The sequence below is a fragment of the Notothenia rossii genome, assembly GCF_949606895.1.
Source record: "Notothenia rossii genome assembly, chromosome: 5".
Taxonomy (NCBI): domain Eukaryota; kingdom Metazoa; phylum Chordata; class Actinopteri; order Perciformes; family Nototheniidae; genus Notothenia; species Notothenia rossii.
The window spans coordinates 71,700,473-71,715,497 of NC_136903.1; the positions used below are offsets into that span (position 1 = coordinate 71,700,473).

The 15,025-nt window shown below is 39.4% G+C and overlaps 1 protein-coding gene across 7 annotated transcripts in view; it reads right to left on the reverse strand.

Annotated features, from left to right (window-relative positions):
* The window catches only part of dip2bb (disco-interacting protein 2 homolog Bb), a 42,570-nt gene extending 28,342 nt beyond the window's left edge, over positions 1 to 14,228 (reverse strand). For 4 of the 7 annotated variants that reach the window (XM_079683018.1, XM_079683016.1, XM_079683017.1 and 1 more), the window contains exon 1: positions 13,538 to 14,226. In XM_079683018.1, coding sequence (XP_079539144.1) covers positions 13,538 to 13,625 — 88 coding nt within the window. In that variant the 5' untranslated portion in view covers positions 13,626 to 14,226. Of the gene's footprint in view, positions 1 to 13,537 lie in introns of all 7 variants that reach the window. The other 3 variants (XM_079683014.1, XM_079683012.1, XM_079683013.1) reach the window with 2 other exon arrangements.
* Between the last annotated feature and the right edge of the window lie 797 nt (positions 14,229 to 15,025).

The window sequence follows — 15,025 nt, forward strand, 5'->3', positions numbered from 1 at the left end:
TGACCAGCACTGAGTGTTCTGCAGCTTGTCATCTGCCGGAGCACTGAGAGTTAATCCCTGATTTAAACATCACTGCTGAAAAGTGATACAAATGGTGAAGCTGCCTCCTAGTTGCATTTCAATGGACTGAACATGAGGATTTCTTGGGAGTGCTGTCAATAGTGCTGCAACAACTAGTAGACTTATCAGTTGAACCACAGAAAATAGTGACCAACTATATTCAGATGTCCTGCTTTTCTCAATCAAATCTTATTTGAGATCTAAAGTAAAATATGTACTTTTTTTTTAAGGTCCCCTATTATACTATTTTTAGGCATATATTACAGGTCTCAGATATATAAAAAAACATGTCTCTGAAGTGTTTTGCTCAAAATACCAAACAGGTCACACCCATTCTAGCCCTGCCTCATACCCCTCTATTTCAGGAGGGGCTGATTCTGAATCCGGATAAAAAAATAATTAATTAAAAAATAAAAGAGAGGAGAGCTCATGCAGGAGAATTCTACCCAGATTCTCAGCTAAATGTGATTAAAAGCCATATCATGTTCAAAACCACTTCAAGGATTATATCTGAAACAGTATGGAGCTCATATGCTTCTTCTCGCGCGGGTTTACCACAAGGTAGGGCTGCTCGATTATAGCAAAAATCAATAATTGATATCACGATTATTAAAAACGATTATCCATTTACTTTGAAAACATCAATTTATTGGAGTTTTTTTTTTGACAGTTGATTACCCTGAACTTTAAGTATAATTCAACTGAAAAAACAATTTTAAAAAAAAGTAATAAAAAAATAATCGTTTTATTTCGATTACGTTGTTTTCTAAATCGTTGCAAGCCATAATCGTAATTGCGATTAAAATACGATTAATTGAGCAGCCCTACCACAAGGTGAGTCTTTTATGTATAAAAGACATCAAAAAGTGCATTTTGCATAATAGGTGACCTATGAGATAGTGTTCCCAGATCTTATGGTGCGTTCACACCCGACGCGATGCGAATATTCATTTTAGTATTAAAGGGGTGAGAAATCAACAACCCAGAATGATACTTTGTAATGAGCATATATTCAATGTATCAAGTCAAACAAAAACAGAATTGGATATTTTATATAAATTGCTTGAATTATTTACTCCTGGATTACAGAAGAAACAATATATATATACATATGAGACAAAACACAGATCCAACCCTACAATGTAAACCACTTTACCATCAAGCTTTAACCATAACATCTTTACATCTATGACAGGTTCACCTCAGCACCCAGGAATACTTGATCAGTTAAACCATTACACACCACACTCCTGGAACACTACAGAAGAGCTGATGAAAACGAGAGTGCTCATGTTTGGAAGATCTCGCCTAAGAGCGCACTCAAACACAATATCTTCACGAGGACTTTTATTATGGGGGAAAAAAGAAGGAAAGCAAACACTTCCATAAGTAATGCATGAACGTTACAGTTGGCCTGGCTCAGTCACAAGATGTATTTTTAGCTCATGTGAACAGGCAGTTTCTCCGCGAAAAGACACAGCGAGAGAGAGGGGGGGGGGGGGAGAGAGAGAGAGAGAGTCTGTCAGTGATGGGGGAAGGGCTGGCTTGGCATTAAATGAATCTCAAAGTAATCACTCTTCCATCTGGATGATTTAAAATGCATCTGTTTTTTCATGGTTGCAAAGCATCCTCAGATCCAGACCCAGTGGGTTAAAACTCTGTAAACGCATGCATCCAATCAGGGAACTACAATTGACTAGAGGTGTGTATTATCAATCAGGAAGACAAAAAAGTAGCAAAACAATTTGAGGAAAATGTATCATAATTATCCTCAGAACCTTGGTCCGCCCTACCTGTATTTACGTATAAACACGCTCTACATACAAAAACGAATCATTTGCAGCACTGAGAATCTGTTTTTCTCCTCATTTACACTTTAATTCAAACAGTCAAATGGATCTGCTTAAGAGGCAGAGCTCCGCTGAGGTGAGGAGGGCCTCACCCATCACCCACTCTCTCACAGTGAACCATGTGTCATGTCCTGATGGTGGACGTCAAATTAAAACTATTTCAGTGATGACAGCAACAGTCAGGAAGCTGCCTCAACTCTCCTCTTTCGTCTCGGTTTGACAAATGCATGGGTTGAGGGAGACTCACTCGCCCCTGAGCGTATGTTTTATTTGTACACAATGTATCGAGAGAAATATCAAAGCAGTGCCTTCTCCCAACCCCGTCCACTCTCACACTCTCTAGTCTCGGATTATTTCAATTGCAGCGAGACCGCTCTTCCTTCTACCCCACAGGCACTCTGTCTGAATAGTAATTAGCTACCAGGCTCTTTTTCTCTTTCCCTTTCCTTCATTGCAACCCGCTCGGTTGCTCTCTTTCTCAGGATAACAGTGTAAACACATGTCGACGCCACATGCTCACCCAAAAAGGATCCAAACAGGTTCAAATATTACAGGGACTTCCAGCTGTTATCTCACAGAAAACAGACATTCTAACAAGGTTGTACAATAAGCACAACAACACCATTCCTGCTTTGGTTATGTAACGAGGGTCACATATTGAAGTCCAGGACACAGAATGAGATATGGGCCTCTTTGGTCTGGTTCTGAGCCGTGTCTGCATTTGTTGATATGAAAATGACAAATCAACCTGCCTTTTTACATTGAAAGGGGGCGCATACACCTGAACATGTTTGATTACACACATTCTTAAAGTTTGATTACATGATGGTGTAATTAGCAGTTAGTATGTTTAACATCTCTCTCATTACACACACTTTCTTCCTGTGAGGGAGGATAATGCAATGTTGGCCAAATATAAAAAAGAACTCACTTTTCCTGATGAGGCTGCTTGTTTTTTTGAAAACCATAATATATAACAAATGGTATTCCTGATTAAGGTCATTGTGTTAGTCAAAGTAAAAAGTGGTTTGACAAATACATTTACACTAATTAATATCCACTAATGGGGCATGACCGGTGTGTGTCTATGCATGTGTGCACTTGCTGTCTGCTTTCGAACAAGCAAACATCTCTGAAGAGGAGCTCACAGCCATGTCAGTAAATGTGGGATTGACTTTTAGGGTAAAAGAAAACATATTTTTCATCCTCCTTAGCATCCATGCATTATTACATCAAGTGAACATATTCTGTTCATATCTGTGTACACACTTCCCCAAATAAAGCCTGACATTTTCTTTGGTATCTTTTGCCTCTCCAGAAAGAGCCTTACCATTCACTTTACTGCCACTAAAATATCCATCTATTATTGTTTCGGTCACGACAGTTAAAAAAGTATACAAAAAATGGTGTCTCTTTATATCAGCTCGACTTACATACAATAACCTGATTATAAAGTATGAATTAAAAACAGAAAATACAAGGAATAGAAGAATAACCTCTCAGAACTGAGGATATTTCAGGGTTCTCACACTTTCTGAAACATCTTTTTTAAGGAGTATTCAAGGACTTTCAATGCCTAAATCCTTCAAATTAAAAAGACCTAATGCAACTAAGTTGAAGACACAGATCAAGGTTAATGGCTGTTATCACAGTGAGAATTATTATAGTGAGGACTTGCAGGCCTTACAAAGAGGACACTCCTCAATGTGTAGTGTTACTGGGAGGGCAGACAATGTGCTTTCTTGCTTTTTTACCAGCACAGCAAAGTAAAACAAGAAAAAGAAATATCAAAATAACTTTAGTTTTTATTGTGGCCCTTGTACCTTGTACAGTATAAGGATGTCAATTATGCAGCACAGACTAATGTATATTTACATATTTAAGTACTTTATTTAACATTGTCCATAATACTGTTCATACTAGGGCTGCTTGATTATGGCAAAAATCATAATCTCGATTATTTGGGTCAATAATTTATATTTATATATTATTAAAAAGGATTATTCATTTACTTTGAAAACATCAATTTATTGAAAAATATTTGAACAGTATGTTTTTAACAGTTGATTACCCTGAACTTAAAGTATAATTCAACTGAAAAACCAATTAAGAAAATAATAAAAATAAAAAAATAATCGTTTTATTTCGATTACGTTGTTTTCGTAATCGTTGCAAGACATAATCGTAATTGCGATTAGAATACGATTAATTGAGCAGCCCTAGTTCATACTGCTAATAATGTATATACCCATCATATTTATATCCACTCCTTAATGTCTATAATATATATTATGTATACAACCAATAGGCATTAGGGACAGTAGGCTGCATTCAATAGTTTTTGCACAAACTGCATATCCTTGCCACAGTACCTTTACTACAGATATATATGCAAATATTGACTCAAACAGGTATTACAGGCACCGGTGTATAAGTGCTTTTAACAAGTCTACACACACACACACTTTCTACGCAGGTTTCAAGTGGCTCTCCCCCTCTAGAGCAGCAGGTAGGGTGCGGCCAACTCAGGTAACAGAGTGATTCATGTTTCACTCACTCATTAAAATGAACTCCAACAGGGAGTCACACACACACACACACACACACACACACACACACACACACACACACACACACACACACACACACACACACACACACACACACACACACACACACACACACACACACACACACACACACACACACACACACACACACACACACACACACACACACACACACACACACACACACACACACACACACACACACACACACACACACACACACACACACACACACACACACACACACACACACACACACACACACACACACACACACACGGGCCTTAAGGGCCAGTGGAAGTAATAATAGGGGTTAAAAAGCAGAGCGGCAAAGAAGTGCAGGAAGTAGTTCACTGAAAGTCTTCTACGTGACTCAGTGCCTCCTCTCCAACTCCTGTTTGTTCATCTCCGTCTGTGTGCATCAGATTAATAAAGGAGGGCATGGCTGACACACCTTACACACTACACAAACACACTTCAACGGTTGGTGGAAAATATGTTACAAATTTGTAACATAACACTTACAGGAGCAAATTGTCGTGTGGGATCTTCACACTGGTTATCATTGCCAGTAACATGTGGCAGTTACAACACCAAGATGTATGGATATCTCTGAAGCAGAGGAACATCTGTGGATTTGTTTTTTATTGTCAATTATAAAAAAAACAAATGACAGTTCTACGTGTGGGGGAAAACGGTGTAAAATGCTGCCTTTAAATTCAAGACATTTTACTCTTTGTCGCCGTCACTGGAGATGATCTGGTGAGCAGATGCTCAGTCAAGTCAAAACAAGTTTATGTGTACAGCCCACTTCCACACGTCTACGTCTGCTTTACTGCACGATAGCAACGATTCCTGCCCAACCACTCTGTAAAGGCAAGAGAAAAACTACTTCGAAAAACTAACTGCTTCAGATGGGATTATATCCATTAACAAACAATGGTTCCTAGAAAAACAAAATACAATATATGATAATTATAATCCAAGAAAAAGGGTTGATAACATATATACGAATATAGGAAGTCCAATAAAAAAAAAATGAAATAAGTCAAGAAAAGAAAAGTGAATGAATGATTGAAATTAGGCTACGTGCCACCACATTTAAGATGTTATATTCCAAAACAAAAGATGAGGGAAGACTACGCAGGAATAAGATAACAGAGAATAGTTCATCTACAGGAGAATAAACGTTTCAAAGCAATATCAAATACCTGACAGCATAACTGCATTATTTTCCATTATATTTAGATATATTGTCAGCTCACGTCTGAATTATGAGTTTTCATTTAAAGAAATAAAGACACCTCAGCCTTAATTGGTGCATTATAATTCACCCGAAAGATTTAACAAATCGTTATCATGCAACATTCCTCCAGCTAGGACCACCCAGCTAAATATGTGCCCCCCCCCTAATGTTAAAACAAGCTATGCAGATGGTTGCCCCTCTGCTATAAGCTCCATGCCCCACTTAGATATTTCTGCTGACGTTGGACCAAACTAGTGTCTACACTTCGTTAACTCATAGAATTTCAAAATGTATGGCCATGATGGATACATTCAGTGGCTTTTATTATGACGAGTTCATTAAATGACTAGTTACCAGGGAAATACAACAGATTTACATATTTTCTGACTTTATTGGTTGATGAGAATCACCTGCTACGCTTTATGGGATACGGACGGCTGCTAAAGATACACAGGTTGTATTCTCTTCCAAATCCAGGCAGGAAACGGCTACATCTCCAACATTTTTGGAGAAGCACAGCTTGTAGACGAGTTATGATGGGATAGCAGAAACCTCATGTTTCCTCTGTAATGGTTTTAACAGCTTAGCAGAGCAGTCAATCGTGTGACTGTACATCATGCAGCTCTAACATATGGCCAGTCTAATCTGGAAAGGCTTTATGGAGAATACACAAAGTAAAAGTGGGTGCGTGTGTGTAAGCAGGGGGGGGGGGGGGTTGTTATTGGGGGCAGGGCGTGTGGGTACAACACAGGCCGTGTCCATAGAAACGTGGTGTATATTGTGCTGCATGAGGGACCATGGTGATGAAACAGGCCAGCACCATTTAGTAAGAGTGGGATTAAATACATTCCCACAAGGAAGCTGTGTGTCAGTCAATATACAGAAAATGAATCCGCTTAACAATCACTTGTCAAGTAAAAATGCAGAATATTTACTGGATTTAGCTTCTCATATTAGGATTACATGACTTTCCTGTTGTTTAATTCATATATTTGAGCTTTGGACTGTTGGTCAGCTGGTAGGTAGAAGCCACCGAAGGCTGCAGGAACTAGGGCAGCATACAATAACTTTATCATTGATCAATCTGCCAGTCATTTATTTTAATTCCTCACTAGTTCCCATAGCACAAGATACAAATAAACGAGGCCCAACTAATTTTCATATATTAAAAAATGCTTTTTGCTCTTTTTTTTGTTGACTGTATATGCTATAGATTAATTTACAAGCAGAAAACACAAAGTTTATATTCATGTATTGATGTACTGCTGGGAAAATGTATTTGTTTATAACCTTTCTGTGGCCATACAGCGTTAGTGTCCAAAATCGTTTCTGTTGTGATTGTTTTAGTCTTGTCTGTGGTTGTATTGTGACGTGATTGTGTTTTGTTTGTTTCGCTTTGTCTTTGTTCTCTTGTAACTGACTTGCTGTTTGTAGGACCCCCTTGAAAACGAGATGGTTCATCTCAAGGCGTTTATCCTAAACTAATAACATTTCAATATATACAATATATACAACAATATAAAATGTGCATTTTACAAATAAGTAAGTAAAGAAAAAATGCACATATTGGCGAAGCTGAAACAAGATTTACCAGAATTGTTGGCAATTTATTTTTTGTCAGCTAATTTTTCCTTCCACTTTTATGACTAATAGGAATATTAACACACATACAGTTAAAATATGCATTACTTGAGGTCATTGCTTAACGCACAAATAGCAGCAGAAGTGGGTCTGTTGACAGAAGGTAGAAGGCAACAGGACAGTGGACTCACTTGTGTGCAAAGTCTGAAGCACGTGCTGCAGAAAGACTGCAGCTACTTCCATGTGGCATTTTTTAATAATTCAGTGAACAGCACAGTGACCTGACCACTACTTAATCCTCTTCCGGCACCGCTGTCATTTTTTTGGGTTGTGTTACTTTTAGCTACAAGCGGCAGAAGTAAGAGGACAAATGGATCCGGGGGAAGGTTGATTCAAATAACCAGAAGTTTTATTGAGGCACAGCTCTACAGCCAGAAGAGGTTGAGAGCCCACCTGCAGCTCACTGTGGACTTGAAAGTGAGGTGGTTCAGATACCAAGCTGGCAGTGCGTGTCTGTGCAGAGGTGTGTCCTCGAGTCCCATCTAAATTATTCACTCTTTTTTGAACAAAAGGTCTCAATGCATCCTCAGTGTTTCTGTGTGTGTGGGTCTGTGTGCATGGTAACATTAGACACGCAAGGTGTTACGTAAGACTTGTATTTGAGTCCCAAAAACATAAAACAGAAAATGTCAATCATGTTGAAACAAGTCTGGGGCCTGAAGCGCTGGCCGGAGATCAGAGTGCAGCTCATGAGCTTTTAAATAGATAGAAAACTAAATCAGCTTCCTTCCTGTCACTGTCCATGCTGTGTGTACACACGTGCATGAATGATTGCTTGTTTAAGTGCAGGGACACATTTGTGTGTATTCCTCTGTGCTATGGACCTTCACTGTAGTTTAAAAGAAAATGTAAAAAGGCAGTGGGTCACATAGTTTTAGGGTGACAGGTTCTTTTGTTAAGATGGACAGGCTCTCTAGGTCATTTCACAAAAGCAATTAAGAGGTATTTTCATTATTAATTTATATGCACATTATTTACTCAATACATTTTTTTCGCTTTTTGAAAACACAGTGAAAAGTACAGCCTTATGCGGACACATTTGTGTGAGAAAATTATATATGGGAAATGTGACAAAACAACTAAGCTATTTCTTATTTTAAAAATGTAAATTAAATAAAGACATGTCAATGAAATATATACAGGGCTTGATGTTTTCCTCATCTCCTAGTTTGACCCCCTTTGGCAAAATAAAGCCGAAAATATTCACACTTGAAAAATAGAAACTAAAACATGTATTTTGGTATTTTTGTTGGAAAAGAACAACACAACAAATGAATCAAATGAGTTACTGATAAATGTTCTTGCGATTATTTAACCTATGTATTTAATAATTTGTTCAGCTAGATGCCACATACATTACGCAGCATTCATTATTACATCAATACTTGTGGTACCAATACATTGGTCAACCACTTAGAGATGTCCCGCCCGAGCCTATCACGTAAAATGTGTTGGAGCCCTAGCCAATAGAAGCGCAGGTGTTACGCAGTGATGTCACTTTGTCGCAAAAGTAAACAAAGAAGTGGAATGGAGGAATTTCAGGCAGGGGGGGGAGGGTTGTGGGAAAGAAACTTCCTCTCGAGGGAACTTTGGGATTATAGCCTCTGCAGACCATTTACATGTTTAGTAAATATATAACCCTTTAAAGCATAAAAGGGCCCCTTTAACATGCTGAACATGAGCGCCATGGACAAGGTTGATAAGCTAATATGTATTGAAAGACGGACAAATTGTTTGTGGTCTTTTCCTGGAATAGTTATCAATAAGTAAAGCATTGAATAATGGCAGGCGGAGAGGGAGGGAGAGAGAGAGAGAGAGAGAGATATCCCCAGCAGCAGTCCTGGCCCAGAGTGACTCACAGCTAAATGAGCCAGGCGTGTTGCCCCCTGATGCTCTGTGACCTAGATTGAAAGACGCAGGCAGGACCGTAATCTCTAATTTCGCTCCCTTTCTCCCTCTCCCTTTGCCCCTCTCTCTCTCTCTTCCAGTATGGAACAGGCTGCCTCTCAGCAACAGCAGCAGCAGCATAACAGACAGGCAGGCAGGCGGATGAGCGCTAGTCACTATCCACACATCCACTTATCAGCCTGGGCAGTTTTACGGCAGAGAACAAGACACCAATCAAATGAAAGCGTTACGACATAGCTGTGCAATCTGTGCAGAACGGTCTGCTCTACTGGACATGTGATACACTTATAGTATTTTATAAGCACTGTGTGGATAGCATGCATCACAGCTTATGAGTAGGGATGTGTATCATTTGAATGTTTCGATATTAGTGACACTATGAAATCTGAGCTTCAACACCAACATGTTTTTGCAACAGTGACAGTCTATCTATTGACTGCTATTGGATGGATTGCCAGGAACTTTGGTTTGTACATTTATGATCCCCTAAGAATGAATTGTAGTAACGTTTGTGGTCCTCTGACCTCCTTTTTGGGGTCATCATCAGATTAAAAGTGTCCCATATTTGCTTTATGGCCATATTTAATAATACAGCTGTATTTTGTGTTTAGTGCTGATAAGCAAATGTTAGCATGCTTATCTTTAGTATGTACACTATATGGTGCTAAAACATGAAAATGGTAGCAAATTCATGATCCAGGAAAGACTTGCTGAATATTAAGTGGTGCATTTGAGTCTAACTGACCAACACGTATTAACTCTATTGTTATTTTTCACATGGTGTGAAGCGTTAGTTTTTTTTCCATTATACCGTACATCTGACATAAGTAAACAAGACTACAATGGTTACCTAAGAGACTACAAATCTTTCTGTTCTGCTCTCTGTTCGACAGTAACATGATCAATGTCATGCTCTGCCTGTCACCTTCTTGGAAAAGCATCTGTACCTACCAAGCATATCATCTATGGTCATTGTCACATATTCAATATAAATACGAACGCTGCAGACACTACGATGCCCACACACTATGAAGCAGAGCAGCTTAAACAGTTGTTGTTCAGTGCTCTAAATTCCAGTCCGGCTCAATCCTCCAGTCTTTGATCCCTCAATGGCTGTCTTTGTGTCCTTACAGTCATGAAGTCAAAGTAGGTGGAGTTGCTCCATTTCTCTCTCTCTCACACACACACACACACACACACACACACACACACACACACACACACACACACACACACACACACACACACACACACACACACACACACACACACACACACACACACACACACACACACACACACACACACACACACACACACACACACACACACACACACACACACACACACACACACACACACACACACACACACGCAAATAGAAATACAGACCCACACACAAACTGCAGCCCACAACTATTGCTCTGAAAAAAAACTGCTGATGCATATTTTCTTCAGTTTGTTGCTAGGGGGGTCCCAAGTATCGGGACAACAATGGGGTAATTGTTGCTCTGTAAAACATATCCATGAGAAGGTTTCAGACTCTTAGGGGCGGACAGCTGCTGCTCGCCTTGTCCCGACAGCGATGGGCAGACGGCAGACGTACTTGATAAGGCTAGGAGATGACGATACACGAGCGGGGCATCTGGATAACACCGGGTCTTTTTTATATTAGCAAAAGAGTTGTCTCTGATCCAAAGTTACAAAGGATGGAGTTGCAGTCCAAAGCAGAGGGTCATTCACTCTGGGGGTGTCACCTTACCACTCACTTACACTTCTTTAGCCTTTAAGAGACAAAGACAAGAGACTCTGACTGTACTCACTTTAGTGCATAACACTGTTATACTGCAGCAGGAACACTGAAGAAAGTAAAACATAAGAGACAGGGAACAACGTCACATGACTTTGACTCAATGCTGAATCAAGTCAATGTTATTACCTTGAGGCTTGTACGTACTCTCCGCTTTGCACGTATGCAGACTGAATGTTAGATTGTAGTCTTTTCAAATCATAATTTTACTGAAAAGGTCTATCTTTTTATAACAGATATTTATCAGCTCGACCAATGCTAACCTATATTTCCACAATCTACTTGTTTCAAAACTCCCAAGACTCTAGAGTTTCACAATCCGGGTTATACCGAGCAAAACAAAGGCTTTTGCAATCAGACCACAGTACTCTTAACATGAATCCACACCAGGTAATCATTCTATTACTGTAGCTGCCTTAAATTCCTGACAAAGATGTGAGTAAATTGTTGTATGGTAAATATTGTTGTTATTTTTCTACAATTACTGTGTTCCAATACACATTGTTACACAGTGAGTTCCAATCATCCTCTGCCTCTCATCCATGTTAAGTGCATTAAACACAGTGTGATCTTCCTCTCCTCCATTATACAGCCTCATTATCACATAGTTAATTGGTGTCTATTAATAACCAGAACACACACTGAACTCTATACAGTAGCTCAGGTCAAAGCATAGCATGGCGTCAATCTGTATAATGATGAATGACATACTGTCAAGGTAAACTGATCCCTCCAAACGCGAGGCAGGCTATTCAAAGAAATGTGTATTTTTTTTTTTTTTATAAATCGTGTAGCTTATAGGTAGAAAAGCCAGAGCATGTGTGTACTTTAGAGAAACTAAATTGGAACAAGTGAGTGGGAAAATGATCCAGACCCACAGCCAGTTGTGCAGGAAAGCGCAGTGAGAGGCGTGTGGCGCAGTGGGTTAATGAGCTGATCTTCGAATCAGAGGATAGCAAGTTCGAGTCCCACTGCAGTCAGCATGTCTTTGTGTCCCTGGGCAAGACACTTCACCCCACATTGCTCCTGTGGGGATTGCCCACAGTATTGAGTATGTAAGTCACTTTGGATAAAATTGTCTAACATATAATGTAAAGACTGCCAGCTAGTTTGTCTATTTAAAACCTATTTATTTGAATGAATGAGAGAAAATATTCCGAACACAACTCTGTTAATATATCCTGGGTTTTCTCATGTGATTGTGAATGAATACTTCACCCAGAAAATATTGTATTATATTCACTTTCCCATCCCGTGTTATCTATCATCAATAAACTGTTTTTCTCGCACATTTTCTCATTTTTATTGAACAGATAATTTGAAATATCGACTAAAGTCGTGATGACTAAGTAAGAACCAGCTGTGTTTTAATATCAGCAAAAGAGCGTTTAAATAGTAAAGTTTTAGCGAAAATGTTTTAGGAAGTAGTTATAAGAATAAGACTTCTGTGAACGTTTATAAACAGATTGTTTTATGGATTTGCTGTTGTTCCATAAAGCCTCCATTTAGTTCAATTCAACAATAATTGTCTGTCTTTTATTGTTGAGGCAAACAAGAATCTCTTCAAGAGTTCAAGGCAAAACGGAGTGAGTAACTGATATACCACTGGTCCTTTAGTGGGAGAAGTATTCCTTAAAGTTTCACCTGTTCTTCTATATGAGCAGGATGAGGTCAAGGTAGCTCTGTGTGTCTAAGGTCCAAAAGGGGACTGAGGCATCATTAGTGGCCCAGGCGTCCCCCTTGCTTGACACAACATTACTCATCCAAGCCTCGGGCACCTGAGAGCAGCACAGCACCAATCAAGCTGCTGCACTGTGATTCACAGTGTGAGGAGGGAGACTTGCATAACAGCCCTTTTCCCATTTTTAACAGCCGTTCTTCTAAAATAAATAACCCTCCTATATATTTGCTGCAGTTTCAGGGTTCAGGGCATCTGAGTGTTGGAGGGGCCACAGCATCATAGTGTCCACTGATGTCTGAGGCTGCACAGTGCACACACATACAGGGCCTCAGGGATGACAAACTTGACCCATTTTCTTTCTTCGACAGGAGTGTTTATGCTTATATGGCTGTGATGATGAGCACTGTATGACTGTATGTAGGCAAATTATATGGATCAAAGCAAGAAAATGGTGGGAGAAAAACTAAAACATGCCAGATGACAAACATAAACACACATTGTATTATATTATCTGTCGTAATCTATGCAAAAAAATGTGTTAATGTGCTATAAAAGCAACAAGGATACTGCATGGAGAAATTACAGCTTCAAAAGGAGGTCAGTGTGTTTTTATAATTTGTTGTAGTCGTGCACTGCAGCAGCACTGAGGCTCAACCGGACGATTATCTGTGGCTGGATCATGTAAACACACAAGATGTACACTTTTCACTTCCTTTTGCATTGATCCCCGCCGCAGCTGTAACTACTAAACCCGCTGTATGGGAACCTTACCTTCGGATAGCTCCAGATCCAACTCCGCCAGCTGGTCCCTGACCTCTTTAGGCAGAGCCGACAGATCAACGCTGCGGTCGGCCATCATTGGAAGCACAGCAGCCTGCGGGATGTTTGCGATATCTCGGATGACGGTAGATACAGTCCAGCATGAAGCTAAAATAAAATCAAGATGAAGCAGTGGTGGTGTTTACTCCATCTTCGCGACTTCCCGACACCGCCATGACTGTGGGAGATGGGAACAACTCGGAGCCAGAGGAGTCACTCTGTCAGTCACATGACCGGGGCTGACGATAATTGCTGTGACAGGACTGTAAAGCGGGCTCTTTGCTCCCTCTGCCGTTGTGTTTTTACAGCTGGGAGGAGAAACAGAATTCCTCCAGAGCCAACTCACCTGCCACCCTCCCCTCAGATGGAAAACTAGCCCCAGTTTGTGCCTCTCATAATTTAACATAACACCGGAGCCCCAAAGCTAACAGTTAGCTTCTGCTTTCCCGAAAAATAACCAGTTTAAACTTTGAAAAAAAACTCTTATAGTCCTAAAACAACCCTTAATACCTTAGGTTACTAAATACCTCTTACAAAAAGTCACATTACCATCTGGAGGATAAGTAAACATCCTTGCACACAATAAAAGATTAAGTTAAATATATTTAAACTGTTTCAATTGCGGTAGGCATGCTGTGGCCCAACAAAACAAAGATGGCTGCCGGAAATTATGTCAGCGCTCCATCTCTTCTCTTTATAAATCCATATGCTCAACGTGTACAAGGTAAAACTAAGTTTATTATTTAATGAAGAATGGTTGAAATACATTTTTCTTAAATATATAATTGTAATTGATACATTAGGCAACAAGGATGAACATGTCATCCATTGCAATTCCTTTATACTGTAACATTTCTATTGATATTTGTATTATGTTCTTTGTGTAAACGTATCTGTCTTATTGTGTTTTACACTTGATGCTGTTGCTGCTCATACATACACCTCACTTTTGCTAGAGGGATTAATAAAGGTTTATCCTGAACAATAACAACAGTATTTAGCCAAACCATAGCATAATATAATTTATATTTTAAAATGTGTAGGTGAGCTGGGGGAGTTGGTTCAAATGAGCCAAATGCAGCTGCGTGTAATAGCATCATCTATGATATATGGTTGCTTTGCTTATGTTTTTTAGTAAAGAACATGCTTGATCATTAGCAACTACAGCACAGCCCATGCTCTGTTATACATAGATTTTTTTCTACATTTCGTATTTTATAGAAACCTTATATTATGTAATGTGAATATTCACATATCTTAAGATTTGAGTGTCAGGTAAGGGGTCATACCAGAATGTTGCCAAGGGCCTCAGTTGGGTCAGGCCCTGTAGAAAGAAGATGTACGCACAACTCTAGAGTTGTCAACTTTCAAGTTAAATAGCAGGGTTGCAAGTTGCAATTATCTTCATTTGGCAATTAATTACTCAATTAATCATTTTTT